Here is a 21,038-nt window from a genome sequence, read left to right as displayed (position 1 = left end):
AATCATTTTTTAAAAGGCTATATATAATGGAACCATATACTGAAAAAAAGTGATAGCCTGGGAGACAGGAGATAATGGTTCTAAGCTTGACTCTGCATTAACTAGTATTTGTGAATGTGTGTTTCTGTGTGTGTGTGTGTGTATTGCACCTATATGTATGTATATTGTGTGTAGATACTGTAAGAATGATTAAATATCTATATGATACATATAGATAGATACATATTTATAAGTATGTTTCTTGTGATCGAGTCAGATTATAGCCATATGAATTTCTTCTTTGCTTTCCAAAGTTTCAGAAGAAGCCAAAAAATTTTTTAAATTTCCTCCTTAGTGAATTGAGTCGAAGATGTTACTTTAAAAAATTAACTCCAACAAAGAAGTTCTTTTAAGAGCTCATAGAACCATAGGCTATAGAGCTGGACAGGTTCGTAGAAAGTTTCTACTTCAACTCCATTTCATAGGAAAGGAAATTTAGATTAAGAGAAGAAGTAGATTACTTGGTGTAATGGGTTGTATATAACTAGATTCAAACTGATGACCTCATGACACTCCATAGGAACTCTAAAACAGTGCGGCTGACTTTGATTCCCAAAAAAATTCTAGGACAAATTATTACAGGGATCATTAAGAAATTGGTTCTCACAAAGATGCTGGATGGCTTTATTAAGAAAAAGTCACATTAGACTAACTTTATTTCTGTTTGGGGGCAGAGTTATTGAACTGATAGATCAAGGCACAGTTTACCCAGATTGCTGCCAAATGTTTGACAGGTTTTCCTGTGGTGATCTTGTGTACAAAAGGAGAGAAACAGGCTAGAGAACAGTAGATAGATGGATTCGGAGCTGTATGAATGACTAGACCAAAAGAGCAGTCATAAATGAATCAATGTCAGTTTTGTAGTTCTCCAATAGAGTGCCCCAGTGCCTCTCTGTGCATAGCCTTGTACTACGCTTAAATATTTAACATTTTTTTTATCAGTGGCTCGGATAAAGGCATGGATGGGACGCTAATAAAAATTTAATATAATGCAATCCTGAGAGGGATAGCTAGCATGTTGGCTAACAGTCAGAATCAGTGAGGATCTTGACATTTATGATATTAAACCAAATCTAAGAAGAGAGGAATTAACAAGGACAAATGCAAAGTATTAAGTGTGGCTTCAAAAAAGGAACTTCCCAAGTACAACATTGGGGAAGTTGGAATAGCTAGGACATGATCTGAAAAACATGATGAATATCAAGTGTAATAAAGCAGCCCCCAAAGCTAAATCAGTCTTTGATCACATTCAAAGAGACCTGGCATATAAACTAGAGAGGTGAGAGTCCTACTGTGTTCTTCCCAGAAGCCACAATATCTGGAATGGGGTTTTCAGCTCTTGTTACCACTTTAAGGAAGCACACTAATGACCTTAAGGACATCCAAAACAAGTTGATGAGGCTGATGAAAGGCCTTGAAATTTTGCCATCATGAGGATTAGTAGAAGAATCTTGCATTTTTTAGGCTGGAGAAGACAAGACTTAGGGGTCCATTAGTCCAGTCTTGATTAGTCATTTCAATGGTGTTTACATATTTTATTTGCAATTTTATACATAATTACTAATGTTTTGTTCATCATGACTATGTATTCCTAAGAAATGATGAAGGTAGTAAAGATAATAATGTGTTACTCTGTGTCTTGCATTTAAGTAGTTGATTTTCCAGTGGCAGACTTGATTGTAAAAGCATCTTAGAATTCAAGAAGTATAATGCCCTCAGGCTATCCTCAAGGAGTCTGTGTTTGTATCTTTTACAAGCATTGTAACTATTACAAGCTCATCACCATTTAATAAACAGGGAGCTGATTATTTGTGTCATGTTTGGTATGATCAGATCTCACTGAGTTTAAGTTTCTTACAGCTGCCCAGCAGTGAAAAATATTGAATTCATTCATTGCATAAAGAAAAAAATGCTCAGCAAAGACCCATTTGCCCAGGAGGGACTGATATGTCTTAACATTTCATTTATGGTGTATTCAGAGAGGTAGATAATGAAAAAAAATTAACAGTTAAGCCCTGGCCATTAAACCAGTCCCCCACTGATTATTCATGACTGCTCTATTATTTATTCACAGTACTGTCCACTGGAATTAATGTTCAACCACCCTAGCATTACAAAGCAGAGTTTGTTCCCATAATTGATAGGATTCTAAATCCATTTAAATAAGAGATTGCCTCTCAATAGATCTGTGCACTATGAGTATAACAGCATGGGAAATCAGTTATGTTCAAAGTAGGTCATGACAGTAGGAGAAAAAGCTTTTATTTTCAATTTTATTGTGCCTACTTTCATTTTCATCCATGATGTTTAGTCATATACCTTATTTATAGGACTAACCCTTATATACTGTTCTTCTCTTTGCCTGGTCTCCTACCTTTGGAAGAAGTTAGGATAGGATCAAGAGAGGGTAATGATTGAAACCCTTTATTTTACATATGAAGAAACTGAGGCCCAGGAAAGCTAAGCAACTTACCCAAGGTTACACAAATAATACATGGAAAAAATTGGAATTTGAATCTAGGTCCAAAATTCAGAACTTTTACCACCACAGTCAAATAATACCCTTTCTTTCTTTCTACCCTCCTTTCTTCCTCCTTCTTTCTTTCTTCTTTTTTCTATGTTGACCTGAATTAACCAAAAATTAATGATGTGGTTAATATACGCACTCCTTCTACCAATGATACAGGTACCATTCTACAATTCACAAGACTATCTTCAAAAGATGTGTTTGACAAATTCATTATTCTATAACTTGTCTAGTCATAGGCCTCAAAATTTAAGTAAACTAGTCCATAATTCACAGATAACTCAACACCATAATATATCATAACAGTGAAAAATTCTTGTAATGTGAAGGAATAGTTAAAAAAAATCTTTTCTTAGTGTTGGATCATTGCATCTACATTGACTTTGCCCTGTAGCAAAGTTCTTCTCCATACCGTAAACCCTTATATATAAGTAGATTTACTAATTAAATATCAGTAATACTTAGATAATAAAAACACTAAAATACTTTAAAATACTATACTAAATACTTCAATAGTGTTTTACCTGAGAATATCTTCTCTCCTTTTTACATGGTAGGTTCCTAGTGTGCCTTCAGCTGTGTTAGATCTAATGTAGCTTTCTGAACTACTGCAAGAATTCTCATATCTGATCTCTCCCTTTTGGAAAATTGTAAGAAGGTCACTGGGAATGAATTCTTTAGCAGATATTTGGAACACATCTTCACCTGAGATGGGAAGGTAGTAACCTTACGCATCTTGGAACTTTAGCTCATTTAACTTACACAAAATGGTATCTAATGAGAGTAAATTAGTCATTTCATCAGTCTCTGTGTGGAAAAAAAAAAAACAGAGGAAGGGAACCTTGGAGAAAGGACACTTCCTGTCCAGTGTTCCAATAAAATAAAAAGCAAAGTGGTTGATCTCTGGTGTTCCCAATAACCATATGAATGGCACCTCCTCTCTCCCGTAGTGAAGTTGCCTGTAGGGAGCATATAAAAGTAGAGAGAGCCATAACCTGCAAAGTGATGTTTATTTGGCTCATTATACTACAGTTGCAAGGCTCATGCCAGCAGGAAGGTAGTAACCTTCTAAGAAGGTGTTCATGCCAACAGAGAACCCTGATTGGAAGAGATATATAATTCAGGGAACATAACTTATAATGGGTGTTTCTTACAAGGTTTTCTGAGATATTAGGTTAAACTTAATTAAATTCAATGAGAACATTTGCTTGTTACAAGCCATTAAGTCAATAACTGCTTATTCAGAGATTATAATCAATAGATTGTTCAAATTTTGTAGTCCTTTAATTTTTGCTAAAGTAACTACATAATACCTGTGATATAAATAATCTAAATATTAACATTCCCACATTACATATAAAGGGACTGATGTTTAGAGAGAGCAGTTAGGTGGGGCAGCAGATAAAGTGCTGGACCTAAAGTCAGGAAGACCCATCTTCGTGAATTTATATGTGACCTCAGACAAATACTAGCCATGTGACCCTGGGCAAATCACTTAGCCCAGTTTGTCTCAGTTTCTCATCTGTAAAATGAGTTGTAGAAGGAAATGGCCAAACACTCTATTATCTTTGCCAAGAAAAACCCAACTAGAGTCTCAAAGAGTTGGAAATGACTGAAATGATTGAACAAAAACAATTCACAGAAATGTAATAAGTTGTCTAGTAAGTTTCAGTTCTGATTCTTTGACCTAGGTTTTCAAACTCTGAGTCTACAGTTTGGGGCATTATACATAGATGCATGTTACTATATTATATATTGTATTTTGTATATATATACATATATCATATTTATAATAGATTATATCATATATATATAACATGATGCACAATATATTATATATAACAATATATATTATAAAACATGTAAGGTTTCTCAGTGTTTCCCTCCTTTTAATGTTTCAAGTTAAGCTTCAATTTGATATATTGTGGCCAGGATGAATAAAGGTGAGAATAACATACTGAGACATCCAGCATATTTATTTCCAGAGGCTTCTGGGTAGAATCCAAATAGAGATATGTGATATCATTCCATTAGGTATGTCTGATATAGGCATAACAATGAATTTTCATTTCCTACAGGGCTTATATGTTTCTGATACACAACAAGTAGTTTTTTAATGAAACCAAATTTGAATACACTACAAAATGTACAATAAAAATTACAATGTAAAATTTTACAAAATATAGAATGCAAAAATTTTCTGCCTATATGTCATGGAAATATTTTCTTCTTTCATTGAAAAATATTGACTAAATAAAACAATCTTTATCAGCCTCAACAATACAATGACATTCAACTTCTATACTCACAGTGTTGATGAATCAAACTTCCATAACACTTTAATAAGCAAGTATTCTATCTTTATCCAGAGACAGAGAAAAGAGATTAAGTGATCAATCAAGCCTACTGTTCTTTACTGAATAAAGATTAGTACCAGCTTGATACTTATTGTTTTATGCAGTTGCTAAATTACCTATCTTTGTTACTTACTTATATTAAAATTAGTATATAATGTAATTTGCCTCATTTTCCCCTTAAATAAGCTATGTTGATGCCAATGCCAAATAAAGTTTTATTTTTAGCAGTTTTCAAACTTGATCTCTAAATGCATTATTAATTGCCATCCTCAATGTATTCATATATTTCATCTAATATTTGGAGGTTGAATTGTAAAATTGTTACTAACTGGCAGAATATTTTTATAGTCAAATAAATGCAATGGCCAGTTTCTCTAGTCTTATATTCATAATACAGGGGGGGGGGGTTTGGCAACACTAGAGCTATCTATGCACATTTTAGTTCATGTGAATGGTAAATGATAAAGTGAGATGCTAAAAGTATGATACAGTAACTCTAAAATCAGACTTTATCAACTGAATTATGATGTAGCATAATAAGTTAATAGATTTAAGACCAGAAGGCACCTCAAAGGTTGTTGAGTGCAACCCCTTCACTTTACAGATAAGGAAACTGAGATGCAAATAGGTTAAATGACTTGTCCGAAGACAAGGAAATAATAAGTGGCAAAACCAAGACTTGAATCCAGGCTCTTTGACTTTTAATACCACAATCATTCCACTGTATCATATTGCTGCCCATTATTGCAGTTTTAAAATGTTTGGATTGTCACTTAAGAGATAAATTAGTCTTATTACGCTTGGTTACAGAGGGTAGAACAAGGATAAATAAATGGACATTATTAGGAAGCAGATTTTTGATTCAGTCTGAGTTGTCTGTTCAAAACGGAATGAGCTTTCTCATTGGTAGCAAATATACCCATTACTAAAGAAATTCATGATGATTTTGGATGACAACTAATAGGCAACATGACAAAAAGGATTCATTCTTCAAATAGGAGTCCGAAAATATGACTTCTGAGGGTCCTTGCAACCCAGCAAATCTGTTATCCCCGCTCATTTACAATGTTTCAAATATTGCATGTAGTAATAAATTCAATAATACTTTATGTGATCTGATTTCTATGATGTATTTATTAAATTACCAAAGTGTAGAATAGTAAAATAGCAATTGAAGGAAAGTTTTGGGAGGTGAGGAGTCATAAGTATGAAGCAAGTAAAATAGATTTCAATTACTTGAACATTTTGACCAGGATTAATGAAGTCTTAGTGTGTGTGTGTGTGTGTGTGTGTGTGTGTGTGTGTGTGTTTCTTGTCATTGCAGAGTATTAGAGAAAGTGTAGTCATGATCTTTGTCTTTAAAGAACTTCCAATCTAAATCACAATTGCAAATGAAATAAAAAAAGGTAGGGGAGACTTTCAGACTTACTTTTAAGCCCAAAATTTCAAGTACTGTTTGTTAAGAATAAAACTCTATAATAGAACTCACATATTAACCTCATTGTCCTTACAAAGGTAGAGTTTCTTCTTCCTCCCTTCCTAACTTTCTCCCTGTATCCTTCCCTCCTTTTTTTCTTTTTTCCTTTCCAAACTAAATAATTATACCAGTCTTTGGGAACTGCAAAGAACAAATATGTTATGTTCATTTTCTTTATTGAAGCCCTTTAAATCTCAGTTCAGTTTTTTTTTTCTTTTCTTTGGGGTTTCTTTTATAATAAGTCTGAGACTAGAAATAACTTACAATGAGAGACACTTGACTCAGCCACCAAAGGGCTTTAGGTCCCTACTATATAACAGTACAAATCAAAGCATGCATATCAAAAGATCTGACATTCAGATGACATACCTCTCATTCAATCAAGCTGAGAGCTATGAGACATGTTGATGGCATTGCCCTAGAAAAGAAAAAAAAATGTTTTTGTCTGTCATACTTGATGCTATATCTTGGTGGAGTCAAGGCTTTTCATTTTCTTTCCTGGCAATAAATATATACTGTTCCATCCCTTACTCTCCAGGTAAACTGCCATTTTCAAAGAGTGAAAAAAAGAGGTCAACTAGACTATTGTTTCCAAAAACAATATTGTTCACAGAAGATGTGGCAGATCTGTTATCAAGGATTAAATTATACCAAAAAGAACCATCATATATCATGGAAAGATCTTTAGATTGAAGATAAGAGGACCTGGATATAAATCCCACCTCTGCCCCTTATTAATACTATGACTTTGGGCAAGTCACTTAAACTCTCTGAGCCTCTGTTTCCTCAAACCCCACCACCACCACCAAAACAGAGAAAATTGGACTAGATGGGCATTAATGCCCCTTCCAGCTCTAAACCTATGATCATATTACTTCCACTATGTTCCATCTTTAGTTGATTTGTCCCTTGGAATAACCAGATCTGATTAACCTTTTTCCTTCCCAACTTTTTGAATGATAAGAAGCAGAATGAGTCAGTACTTTAGTCCTGATGTAGAGATTACACCTTGAAATAGGGACTCGTAACTTCAAATTCAATTCTATAAACATTTATTAAGTGCCTGCAATGTGCTGGAAACAGTGCTAGCTGGCCAAGAGTCAGAAAGACTTGAGTATATAGAAGATGCTGATAATTAAAGCAGGCAAACCACAAGTATGTATAAAATGGCCTGAAGAATAAGCACTTACATTATGTGCTAATACTACATCATAACAAAACTGAAGCTAGAGCTCTCCACTTCAGGCAAGGAAAGGGTTTCATTCTACATTTTATCAATAGTATTCTCTGCTTATAGTCACACAACATATTCCCAGTCAGTCCAGGCCAGCTGGAAAAAGGAACATCAACACTAAGCTTAAATTAGGTAAGAAGTAAGAGATGACATTGAGAAGCTATTAAAATTTGAAGTAAAAGTTGAAAATCATGAGGTCATTGAGAATTTTCACATTCTGTAAAATTCAGAGATGATAATAATAGATGACAAAAATAGCACCAATATTTCAAATGATTTTGAAAAGGAAATGGGCATACTTAGACTAGAATTCAAAAAAAGCCTCCTTATGAGTTTAACAGCATACTTCCAATTAGAAAACCAATTCTATAAAACCAAATAAACTGTAATAAAAAATTTCTGTACTGATTTCTGTAATCTAATGTATTTAAATAAATCAGTATTTGATTAAAATTATTTTTAAAAAGTCCCAGACCCTCACATAGTATCACATATGGCAGATGTTGCTATGGTAAGAAACAGGAGGAAAGATAGAGTTACTAAACAATATCTCTCAGGACACATGACAAAACCACCATCATTGAAGAGATATTAGAGAGCTCTTGAAGAATGTAGTATGAAGACACACTGGAAGATTACATCATTATCTAGTGGGAAAATGCAGTATAAAACTGGAAATATATGTTGCCCAATTAAAGGTAATAAAAAAGGAATATCTAGGAAAGAATGCAGGAATCGAAAGCAAATCTGTAATCCTAGATGCCTTATTCAGCAATTAAAAGGTCAAGGAGTCAAGATGAAATAAAGAACAAAATAAATGATTCATCATAAATAAAACATATATACTATGGAGACCTGGCTAAGAAATCATAAGTAAGAAAAAGCTTTGGAAGAAAGAAGGTATAGAAAACATCTAGTCAAATGTAAGGTTACAAGAAGCCAATCCAACAAAAATGTGAGTTGGAGCAAATGAGGACAGAAAATGCACAGTTAATACAATGAAGGACGCTGAGAGATAAATTAAGTTACCTCAAGGGAAGGGAATAAAACTCAAGTTTCTCTGAAAAAGTGAAAAGTGGCAGGAACAGATAAGATATATTTAAAATATTCTTCAGTGAAGTATTAATTATCAGCAAAGCACTTGACTAGCTTCTTCTCAGATGCAATACTGATCCCAGTGTTCTTTGTTCTTAATAGAAGGAATCACTTGTATATTATGAAAAGATTAGCATCAATGACCCTTCCAAATAAAGACAAACGTTGTGTTTATGAACTTCACAGAAATTGTGCACTGCTTATATCACCAAAAATTCTATAACCATCAAAAAAAATACAATAAATTCACTGAAAAGCAAAAAGGGTCTACCAAAAAGGCCCAGAAGTCTGAAGAACAGTTTAGTATTTGTGCAGTAATTATTGAACAAGCTGTTTGCAAGTGCTGTAACATATATACAGCCTTTGTTAACTACTTCAACATAAACACTGAGAATCTTTATTCCAAGTCCCATTCCCACTACATCAGATTCCCAGAGGTAGACTGGCTATATCACCCCCTCAAGGTTCTAGGGGTACCCCTAATTCAAGGAGTGATTCTGTAAAGCAATTTTCTCAAAAAAAAAAACATGTATTTCTCTTCAATATTTTTCAAGTGAGAATCAATTTAGTTAGCCAAACTCAAGGAGATTTTTAAGAAAGGGGTATTTATTAAGGGTACAGTAAACATGGCAGCTAAAAAACATCCTGAACATGTCTGTGACATATTCTCTCAACAATATATTTGGAGGCCAGGACAAAGTTAGACAAGACATAGAAAGCACATATAGCAATTGAGCAACTCATAGCAGTTGCTAGAATATCTTTCCTTTTATTTCTGAGGTTTTCAAGATGATTCTTTTAATCATAATGGATTTGCATCCAGTCTGTCCAATGTTATAGGAATGTAAATTTTTAAGATCTTCCCTGCCCTTAGGTTAAGTGCACCTGGAGCCTGTGATGGGAGGCTTGTTTTTCAGGAACACCCACACCTTGGTACTTTGTGATTGGGCAGTGGGTCAAGAGGGTTATTACATTCTCTGACCCAGGATAAGACTATATAATCCCTGATGTGAGACTTTGTTTGGGGGCTCACTTTGTGAAGTGTTATGTGACTTGACCAGATGAGACTCTGGGCAGTCGTTGAGAGCCCCCTGGCTTTGAAAAACCCAGATGTTGATGCTTCCCTCTCTGGTAACTGACTAGGTATGGATGTAATGGTCAAGACAGTTGTAGGCCTGTCTGCTTGATATGTTTTTCTGTTTTCTTGTAACTTCTGTCTGTATACTCTGAAGTTTAGGGTGCTGACTTTCCCCTGAACAAGGTAAATGATATGACTGATTGATTAAAGTAAGCTTATTAACCCATTTTGAGTTGCTTTCCTTTAGAAAAGCAGATCTAAGAACCTGTGTTGGCAGCCACCCTGGGGATGCTGGGGTGCTTGCTGCTACACCCTTGGATCTTCATAGTGCAAACATTGCTAATAGCTACTCTGGGGATGCCTTTTATGATACTAATGGGAAGACGGTCATTTTAACTCTGGATCCTTGAACATCATAAGGTCCTCTTCTTATCAAAGGGTATAAAGGTGGGGGAGCCCTGGTCAAAACTGATGCCTTTCCTTCCCATATGCCAGATATGGCAGAAAAGCACCTATTCCGATTGCTGGAAAAAACTCCCATTCCAGCTGTTCCAATTTGTTCATGTAGGACACAGAATTCCCACAAAGAAATCCCACACCTGATTAGAGCATATCTCTGTTTAACGTCGTGTCATCAAAACGATTCTTAAAGACGTTTGTGCAATCTTCTGGTCCTTGAATGATCGAATAATGGAAATATATTCTCACCTAGTTGTGGTTTACAGGCTAAAATGGAGTGAGGTAGTTTTGATGCCGAGATCATCAAAATTTGTTTAATTCTAAAAGGAGTCTATCAAAGTACTCAACTAAAAATGGATTCAAAAGTCTTCATGACCTACATCTGCATGAATCTATCTAACCACATGTCAACCAAAAAGCATCAGACAAATAACTGCAAACTTGTTTGTGAGAAAAAAAGGGGGTTTATGAAAGCCACTCAAAACCAGTATATTGGCACCAGAAATTAGAAAGTGGCTATCTTCAAGGTCCCTAGACTCAGTAACCAATATGTGTAACACAAGAAAACCATACAAACTGGGCAATACATTGATAGAGGCTGAAAAATTTAATACCTACAGAATACTTAACAAGATATGGTCTACCAGGTATAATTGTTCATCAAAAGCATGCTCTCTTCCATGGACTTACACATACTTCAAGATATACTGGAGAATTCAACTGATAAACTTGCACTGAAACAAGACCATTATGAAGAATGAATTGGCACACAACATGTCCAAGACCTAATATCAATCCATAACAATTTAAATTTGTTAATTTAATTTAACAGATATAACCATACCAAATACTCAGTATTCAAATTATGTGAAATGGAAAGCTTTCACAATATAGAGAAAAAAACAAAATCATGGGGGCAGCTCAGTGACACAGTGAATAGAGCACTGGCCCTGGAGTTAGGAGGATCGGAATCCAAATCTGGCCTCAGACACTTAATACTTACTAGCCATGTGACCTTGGGCAAGTCACTTAACCCCAACTGCCCTGCCCTCCCCCCTCCAAAAAGGAAAAAAAAAATCATATGGAAAGATCCTTGCTGTTCTTTCTGGTCCTGAAGTTATACCCAAGATAGTTAATGGTGAAATGGATTGAGCCCTGAGCCTAGAATCAGGAAGACATGAGTTCAAATCCAGCCTCAGATACTTACTAGTTGTGTGACCCTGGGCAAGTCACCTAAGTTTTTTGCCTGAATTTCCTCAACTATAAAATAGGAGTAATAAAATCATGTACCTTGCAGGGTTGTTTTTGAGTATCGGCTGAAATAATATTTATAAAAATATTATAAAAAGCACTTAAAACAATGCTTGACACACATTAGATACTTTTCACTCTCTCTTCTACAAGGGATGTTTTTGGTGAGCTGAAAAGAAAGGGGGTTTTCATCCTCCTTTTATCAAACTACAAAAGTAGTTATATAATGGTATTCACTCATAGAATATTAAAAATAGAGAATAATAATAAGATAGTGACCATTTTTTCTGAACCTCATTGAAAAATACAAAATAATTACAATAGTATTATATATAATCTAACCCAATAAACATTTATTAAACACCTACTATGTGCCAGGCACTGTGCTAAGTACAAAGCTTCAATGAATAAAAATAAAGTCCTTCCCCTCAGGGAGCTTACAGTGTAATGGTATAATACAAAAGGAAGATGGAAAGAAGCACAGGAGGTCAGGGGTAGACTACTACAGAGGGGGGGTTCAAGCATGGGAGAATCTTGTTCCATGGAGTTGAAATCAGGCAGATCAGCAAATGCGGAGTGAAGTGAGCCAAAAAGTTCACTTTCTGTACTCTATAAAAGAAGGCATTGTTAAAAGTTTGGTACTCTACCTTCCAGCCTTCTAGAATACAGAGGAGACTGAAGAAGGTGATGTCAGTCAGTCAATCATATGTTCATTTGATCATATCTCTGGAGGTAGAAGAGAATGTAGAAGTCATCTGAGTCAACTTCCTTATTTCACAATAAGGAAATAGGAGCCAAGAGAGCTTAACTGACTTGTCTGAGGTCACATACAGGTAGAAACTGTCAAAGCAGAATCTGAAATAAGCTTCTATAACTCCAAATTACTCCTTCTTTCCCTCTTCCATTCTGTCTCCTAAATTCACATGAATATAGCACTTTATGTCTTAGGAAGCATAATACAAATAAGTATTGTATTCAAAGCAACTATTTAATAACTATTTTAAAATTTAATAATATTAATTGATTAACTAATAATCACAACTCATATGATCCTATAAAGTAGATAGTGAAATTGTTATCCCCATTTTACTGTTGAAGAAACTAAATCTAAGGGAAATAAAATGACTTGCACGCGGTCATATAGGTGGTAGATGTTTTAGATTGGTCTCAAAATTAGGTCCTTATGCTCTAAGACAGATATTTCCCCAAATTCCTGTTCCTAAGGATGTCCTTGATAGACTAGAATATAAGTACCTTTCCTATTTCTCTGAATTTGTTTGGAAATTCAGAGAAATGAAGTAGGAAGAGATAAGGGCATAAAAGGCAGTCTAAGATTTTTAAATGACCAAGAGGCTGAAGAAGATGAAAAATTAAGGAACTAAGGGGGGAGGTTTGGGATAGTTTTGTAGGAAAAATAGTCAAAAGCCTTTAATTTTTTAAAAAATGCAAATTTTCTCCAGTTACTGCTTCATTATCCAATAACAACAACAAAAAGGAACCACTGTGTTGCTCAGGGGTTCTGGAGGGAAGGGAGACATGTAAGTGAATATGGGGAAGGACAACATTTATCTGAAAAAAACAGGTCAATGAAATGAAGAAATAAAATGAAAGAGTATTGTAGTGAAATGAATGGAGAAGTCTCATGGTATCCCATGGGAAAAATCAATTTAACCTCTGATTATAAATTATATAGAGAAAAGATTCTACTAATTTATAAGAGAGAAAAGAATAACATATAGGCAGGATTGTGATTAGCATGGTAAGAATATCTCTGTGGGCTAATTAGTGCTAATAATTGGCATTGCTGGCATTAATTAAAGATCTGTATTTATGTTTTAAGCCTGTATCTCCTATATCACTGGGGACTGTAAAATTGGAATTTCATAGTTCCTGTATTTGTTATTATAAATGAATATGGTTTTCTTTCTCCCTGAGTGTAACTTCCATGCCATGTTTTTAAATAATGAAGGAAATTTTGGACATATTTACTTGGAATTTTGAGAAAATGTATAAAATGGCATTTCAGTTGCTTTTGGAGCCAATGATTTTATCTTTGTTGAAAATTTTCTTCTGTTTGTCCTTCTTGCTTTAAAACAAATACTTAAAAAAGATTATTGAAGCAGAGCCTGCCTTCTTATATGAAGATAGAGTATAGGGTTTTATTTCAGCAATTCTGGGAAAACCCATTTGCTCCTTCTTCTTCAGATCCTTTCTCCTCTACACACCACCATTGTTTTAAATCTTTAAGATGCTGATATACTTAAGCATGTCTTTCATATTTTTTCCCTGAGATCAAGTGTCCATAATTGGGGCATTGATGTTTGGAAAGAAATAAAAAGCAATTCACAACACCAACTGAGAAAAAAAAAAGCCTGAAAACTATAATAAGCAACATTTATAAAGTGCCTACTGTTTAATCCTAACAGCAACTATAGGAGCTAACTGTTATTACCCCTATTTTATAGATGGGGAAACTGAAATAAAGAGAAGTTAAGTGACTTTTCCATAACCCCACACCTAAGTAAGCATCTGTGTCCAGATTTGAAATCAGGTCTTCCTAACTCCCAACCCTACTAAACCACCAGCTTTATATAGTATGCAGCCTAGTAAGCAGATAAGACACCAAGTGAGCTAGCTCTAAGACACAGAATATCAAGGTAAGTTCAATAAAAGTGATAAAGGGTTTAAAGTTTGAAGGAAAGATTCTCTTATATCCTATCTTACCTTCACCTCATACAGAGATATTATTGAACAAACTACAGGTTCTGGCATTAGAAAAGAAAATTAATCAGGAGGATTGGTTAATATTCTAGAATCATAGGATTTAGATATTCAAGGATACCTTAGCAATTCTACAGCTAAAGAAACAGGTCAGAAAGGTTAAGTGATTTACCTAAGGTTATAGAGGCAGAAAGAAAGGCTAAGTTTTAAATGCAACTTGTTTCATTATGCTGGAATTTTCAAGACTTAAATACTTAAGTAACTAAAATTAATACATAAGTAAAAAAAGTTATAAGACACTTTCTTACAAAGAAATTTTCAACTAAGTCTATTAGGAGATTGTAATTGTATCATTTGTAGATAGATCTATTATTAACATATATATTTTTTGCATTGGGAAGGCAGCTGGTAGCAAGCACTGTGGATAGTATCCTGGACCTGGAGTTGGAAGACCTGAATTCAAATCCAGAGTCCCACACTGACTAGCTATGTGATCCTGGGCAAGTCATTTGACTTCTATGTGCCTCACTGTCCTCATCTGTAAAATGGAGATAATAATAGCACCTACCTTGCAGGGTTGTTGTGAAGATAAATTAGATAATATTTGAAAAAAAAGTCCTTAGCATAGTGCCTGGCACATAGTAGGTATTATATCAATGCTTATTCTCTTCTCTTGACAGTAGAAAATGTACTTGCCAATAGCAAACTTAGCTTTGTTATTGTTTTGTCTTAGGACAACCCTGTCTTCAGGTTCTAAAGGTCAATTGTCTGTCACTGATGATGAGTAACAGGATGTCGAGACTATGGTGCCTCTTCTAGACCTGTCAGAGCACCAGGGTCACAGGCACAGAGGTTCTCTGACAGGTCTTAGGGATAAATAGGAATTCATATACACCTAAGTTGACATTTTAAACCATATCTCATTGCATTTTCCTTAAAAAGCTCTACTTTATATTTTGTTGATTTTAAAATATTACTTTGCTACATGATATTCTAGATGTAAAAGTGGGAAACATACATAAGTGCAATATGCTTACTATTCTTTATGACATTATGAGGAGTGATAGTTGTCAGTACTGAATTTTTTTCTTCTATAGGTTAATGATTTGGCAGAGAACAAGTTAAAGTTTGGATTGGAGAGACATACAATTACATTCTGCCTAACATCATTGACTAGTTCAGTGAAACACAGTATTAGAAGAAACTACATTATAGGATGCAGTTATTTCAATAGGTAGGAATAATGTAATAATAGCCAAAGGATATGACATTGAATTTAAAAACTTATAATGAGTTCTAACCATTGTTATTTGGGACATGTCAATATAAACTCAAAAGTTCAAATAAATAAATTTAGACTTATAGCTCCTCAGAGAGGAGAGGTGAATATGTTAGTAGTATAATTAGTATTTTGGTTAGAATAGTTAGTAATAGAAAAATAATTTAAAAAGTGAATATGTAATTTTGAAATATGTAAGCATATGGATTTTCATAAAGATTAAAAACCAGAAAGAAGGGAAAATACCCATTATTGCTTCTTCAGTAACAAGTATAGAAGAAAGGGATGGATTTGAATTAAAGGATCTGAGTTTGGTAAAATCTAAAACTTCAGCATAAAGGGGTTTAGTTAGAATCATTTTTTCCATATACTCATCAAATTCCTTTCTTTTGAAATGACATAATAAATATACAATATAATTACAAATAGAACACTAATCTGCTAGTTATAGGTAATAAACAATAAGATGAGAGATGAAAATACTAATATATGTATTGTATATAAATAAATATAATTGTAATTTGCATGTACTTATAAATGTGCTTTTCCCCCATGTTAGAATGTAAGCTCCTTAAAATAAGGATTTTCATTTTTGTATTTGTTTTCCTCCTACCTAACACCATGCCTGTTATTAGGTAAGAATTTAATAAATGTTTATTGACTGATTGGTTGATTGCCATTTACTTGATATTGGGCAAGTCATCTCATCTCTGGGGACCACATTTTCCTCATCTATAAAATGGGCGAGGAGTATTAGACTTCTAAGTTCTCTTCCAATTCTATGTCTATGATCCTATGTCCTATGATCCTAATATCTGTTCTGAAAAAATATATATATTCACTTTGTTGCAAGTATGTCCATTGAATATTGTCTATGTTCCTATCAGGAAATATCTGTGGCTCAAATTATATGATCATAATATGCGTGTTGAACAATTAAATTTACTATCTCTAAAGGAATAGAAACTAAACTTGAGATTTTATTGGTTTATGGAACATCCAGGTTTGGTGATTTCCTCTGTCATTCTCTACAATTTATAAACTTAGAAAACTGGCTAATATAGTGAGAGGTTAAGTGATTTGCCCAGGGACACAAAGCAAGTATGCATCAGAGATAAAATAAATGTATGTGTTGGGTATGCATAAATATATGATCATATATGTAGATGTATTTGCATATACTTATATTATCTGCTTGTCCCACATGCTAGAATGTAAGTTACATGAGTATACCGACTGATTCATTGAATTCAGGTCTTCCTGGTTTTAAGGTTGTCCACTATGTCATTCTGACTCTGAGTTACTATTTTAAATGCCCAGTGTAGGATATCAAAAATTAATGTGGGGGCAGCTAGGTGGCACAGTGAGTAGAGCACTAGCCTTAGAGTCAGGAGGACCTGAGTTCAAATCTGACCTCAGACACTTAACACTTGCTAGCTGTGTGACCTTGGTCACGTCATTTAGCCCCAACTGTCTTGGCTTCCCCCATCCAAAAAAACAACCAAAAAAGAAAAAGATCAGCAAAATATCTTTTTTTAATAAATGTGAAATAACTAATGGAATATTTTTTAACTAAATATGTAAGACCCAGTCAATGTAAACTGTATTACCTATGGCCAATCTACAAGTTTGCCTGGGATCTTGTAATGGATAAATTTTTTTTACTTCAAAATATACTCTGTAAATAGAAAGTAGTCTTTTAGGACATATCCTTAAAAATGAGTCAGTGAAAATGAATCATTCCAGATAATAGTCAAATAATATGTGTATTTGGCTTACCTCCTCATCTGCAATATAAGTTCTTTAAGGATTGCATCTCTCATATCTTTGTATCACTATCATCATTCATAGTTCCTTAGACCATAACTGAGTAGTCCCAGTTTAGTTTGGGTACCACATTTTAGAGAGAACATTAATGAACTGCAGAATTGTGGATGTTTACCCTGGAATGTAGGGAGATATGATGGCTGCATTCAAGCCTTTTAAGAACACTATCTAGAAAAGAGACTGGACTTGTTCTGCTTAGCTGCAGAGGACAAAGCTAGAAGCAATGAGTTAAAGCACTAAAGAGGCAAATTTAAGCTTGATATAAGACAAATTTCCTAAGAGTTAGCATTATCCAAAAGTAGAAAGGCCTGTTTCATGATGTAGTGGGCTCCCTCACTACAGTGCAGTGTTCAGGCAAAGACTGGAATATTGCTTGTCAGGTTTAATGAAGTCAGGATTCTTCTTGAGGTGTGCCTTAAAATAACTGGCCTTTGAGGTGCTTTTGATCTCAGAGATTCAGTGGGTGAGCCATGGGAGATGCAAAAGACAGTTGTTACCAGAAGGAAGGATTTCAGAATTCAAGATCTTGTGGAAAGACATTAGAAAATAGGAGAATTGGTCAAAGGAACTGGGAATGTTTTTACTGGACAAGAAAAAAAATTAAGGAGACATGATTGCTATCATGTGAGTAAGGGTTTCACCTTATTCTGACTGGCCCTAGAGGAAAGAGCAAGGATCAATGAGTAAAAGTTACTGTGAGTTGGATTTAGATGTAATATTAAAGGAAACTTCTTAAAAATTAGGGCCAGCTAAACATGAAATGTACTACCTTGAGAGATCAACAGTAGCTTTCTCCTCAATAGGTGACACAGTGGATAGAATGCCTGACCTCAAGTCCAAAACACTCATCTTCCTGAATTACAATCTGTCTTCAGACACTTATTAGCTATATGACCCTGGGCAAGTCACTTAATCCTGTTTGCCTTAGTTTCCTCATCTGTAAAATGAACTGGAAAAGTAAATGACAAACCACTGCAGTATCTTTGCCAAGAAAATTCCAAATGGGTTCACAAAAGAGTCAGACATGACTAAAATTAATAACTACTACCTTGGGCTGTAGATAGTAGCTTTATTCTGAATAGAGTTCTTTAAATACTGGATATCAAATATATTAGAGAGAGAATTCTTTTTTTAAGTATGATTTGGAGTAGACGTCCCTTTCAACTCTTAATTCCTTTAATTCTGAATTTGAAAAGTCAGAATTTATTCTTATTCTCCTTTGAAAAGGAGAATCAGAGAAAGTTACAGGGAGATGATGATGATACCAGAGCTCGGAAGTGAAGGAAAAGAAGGATTTCAATAAGCAAAAATGTAGCTGAGGTCTATTCCAGAAATGGGAAACAGGATACAAAAGGTTCCAGATGCCAGAGAGATGCCACAGGAATGGCAAGTTAAAATAAGGGAAGAGTGAAGAGTCAGGCTTGATTGTATCAGAGATTGCATGACAGGAAGCATATGAATAAGTCTGAAGAGGCTAGCAAATTGTGAAGGACCAGATCAAAGAGGTTAAATGGTATTTGGTAAGTAATGGGAACCTATCTTAAGTTTTGCAGTAGAAGAGCAGATAACTGGACTTCTGCCCTGTTTACTTTCTACCTAAAGCTTGGCAAGTCACTAAATCTCTCTGGAACTCAGTTTCTTCCTTTTTAAAATAATGGATTGGACTAGATGATCTTCTATACTGCTTCCATTTCTAAATCTTATAAGTAAGGGAGTCTTACAATTTTTTTAAATCAAACCTGTGATCTCACTAGCATAGGGAGCTCTGGATTCCTACTTCCTTAATCCAAATCCAGCTATCTGTTTGCTTTTTGAGACACTTAGTAAACAAATGAAGAAATAAATGAGAAAAACATTATTAAGTCCTTGCTATATGCCAAGCATCTGAAGATAAAAAAACACAAAGTAAAACAGTCTATACCCTCAAGGAGTTGACATTTTAATGAAGACAATACATGTGGAGGAGTGGTGACTAGGCAGGAGTGTTTTGGTCTGGGAAGTCACACTTATGCTAAGTGAAGTCATAGGGGAACTGACTGACACACTCTTTGGAATTGGAAAGGTTGATTTGATTACCAGAAGTAGAGGTTCCCAGAAGTAGAAGGACCAGGGGGAAGAAGAGAAAGAGAAAGAAGGAAGTGCGACAAGATGGGTGTGGAGCTGTTTGGATGTAGTGAAGTTGCACAAATCAGGAGAGTATAACCTAGGGCAGGCTGTGCTTGTTTACATAAAAAAAATACTTAATTATATTGAATTGAGTCCATAGCAGATTCTAGTATCCCCAACTATCAAAAGGAAGGCATAACATTTAGAAATTTAAAAATATTCCCTAATTCTCTTTCAGCTATTCATTTCAAAGAAAAAAAAAAAAAACCTGATAAGTCACCAAAGCTTAGATAAGGCAGTTTGAAAAACATTCGCTTGGTCATGTGAAAAGTTGGATATTTTCATGGATGGGCCTGCTTTGTTTTTCAGCTTCAAACCAGCCTGACTGAACCAATGACGCTATCCAAGTCCATCTCCCTCCCTCGAAGCGCGTATTGGCACCATATCACGCGGCAGAACAGTGTTGGAGAAATCTACAGTTTACAAGGCAAGTGGCTTTAGCAACAAGGTGGCACCTCCGTCAGCTGCCTTCATGTTGGGCAAAATTCATGAAAATGGCTTTTTCATTTGCATTGCTTGTTTTCCCTGCATTTCAGTTGATCATCTGTCACTTTCCCCAGTGGGAGCCCTGAGTTTTACAGTGGCTTTTTTTAAGCTATCATTTCATGGACTAATGATAAAAATTACCCCAAAAATCATTGTGTAGGCTGAACAGTCAATTTGAACAGAAATTTGAGTAAAACACTATACAATGCAAATTATCGGTAGCTAAAATATAGCTAGCAATGAAGTCTATTTCATGTTAGGCTCTGTAAAGGTTCTCTTTCTTGGCATCTCCTCTCCTTAATAGGATTGAATATCAGCTTAAGGAGGCTGACTTCAGGCTTTGTAATAAAATCTACATAAAACTCTTTGCATAAGTTGCCACAGTCTGAAATAGAAGCCATTCAGGGTGAATGTTTGCTTCAGTGTAGTCCCTAGAGAGGAGTGGTTAATTAACTAACATGGGAATAACTAATTAGATGAATAAAATGAATAGATAGAAAGTAATTAACCAATGGTAGCAGATTCTGCATACCCTCTGTAAGAGGGAGAGTATTTTCTTTTCAATACCCTGCTTTGTTCTAAAATGAGAAGAGGCAACATGGGATCAGGAGACCTGGATTCTAATCTTGACTGTGCCACTGGGTCAGTATGTGACCTTTGGTGAATTATATAACTTCTGTGGCATTTAGTTTCTTCATCTCTAAGTCAAAGGGTTGGAATGAATGATTTCTAAGATGTCTTCCAGCTCTACTATATATGAAATATATTAATAATGCCTTTATTCAAATAAAATTAATAGTAAAGAAGTTACCTTTGCTGATAAAGCTAAAATAAGCCAGGAAACAGTAAAATGAAGTCGAAAATGGATCTCCTACTTAATAACTATTCTGAAGGAAGAAAAGAAGAAAGGAAAGAAGGAAGGAAGGAAGGAAGGAAGGAAGGAAGGAAGGAAGGAAGGAAGGAAGGAAGGAAGGGAGGAAAGGAGGGAGGTAGGGACGAAGGAAGGAAGGGAGGGAGGAAGGGAGGGAGGGAGGGAGGGAGG

General features: G+C 34.9%; 1 protein-coding gene across 1 annotated transcript in view; it reads left to right on the top strand.

The window, feature by feature from the left end:
* The window catches only part of DOK6 (docking protein 6), a 515,077-nt gene that overhangs the window by 348,415 nt on the left and 145,624 nt on the right, over positions 1 to 21,038 (top strand). The window contains exon 7 of the mRNA XM_069099566.1: positions 19,820 to 19,937. Within this exon, the coding sequence (XP_068955667.1) occupies positions 19,820 to 19,937 (118 nt within the window). The remainder of the gene's footprint in view (positions 1 to 19,819; positions 19,938 to 21,038) is intronic.

Source organism: Petaurus breviceps, unplaced genomic scaffold, assembly GCF_028583685.1.
Source record: "Petaurus breviceps papuanus isolate PSGF00001 unplaced genomic scaffold, PetGlider_PUasm1.0 38, whole genome shotgun sequence".
NCBI classification, from domain to species: domain Eukaryota; kingdom Metazoa; phylum Chordata; class Mammalia; order Diprotodontia; family Petauridae; genus Petaurus; species Petaurus breviceps.
This window is presented reverse-complemented; position numbering and strand designations above follow the sequence as displayed.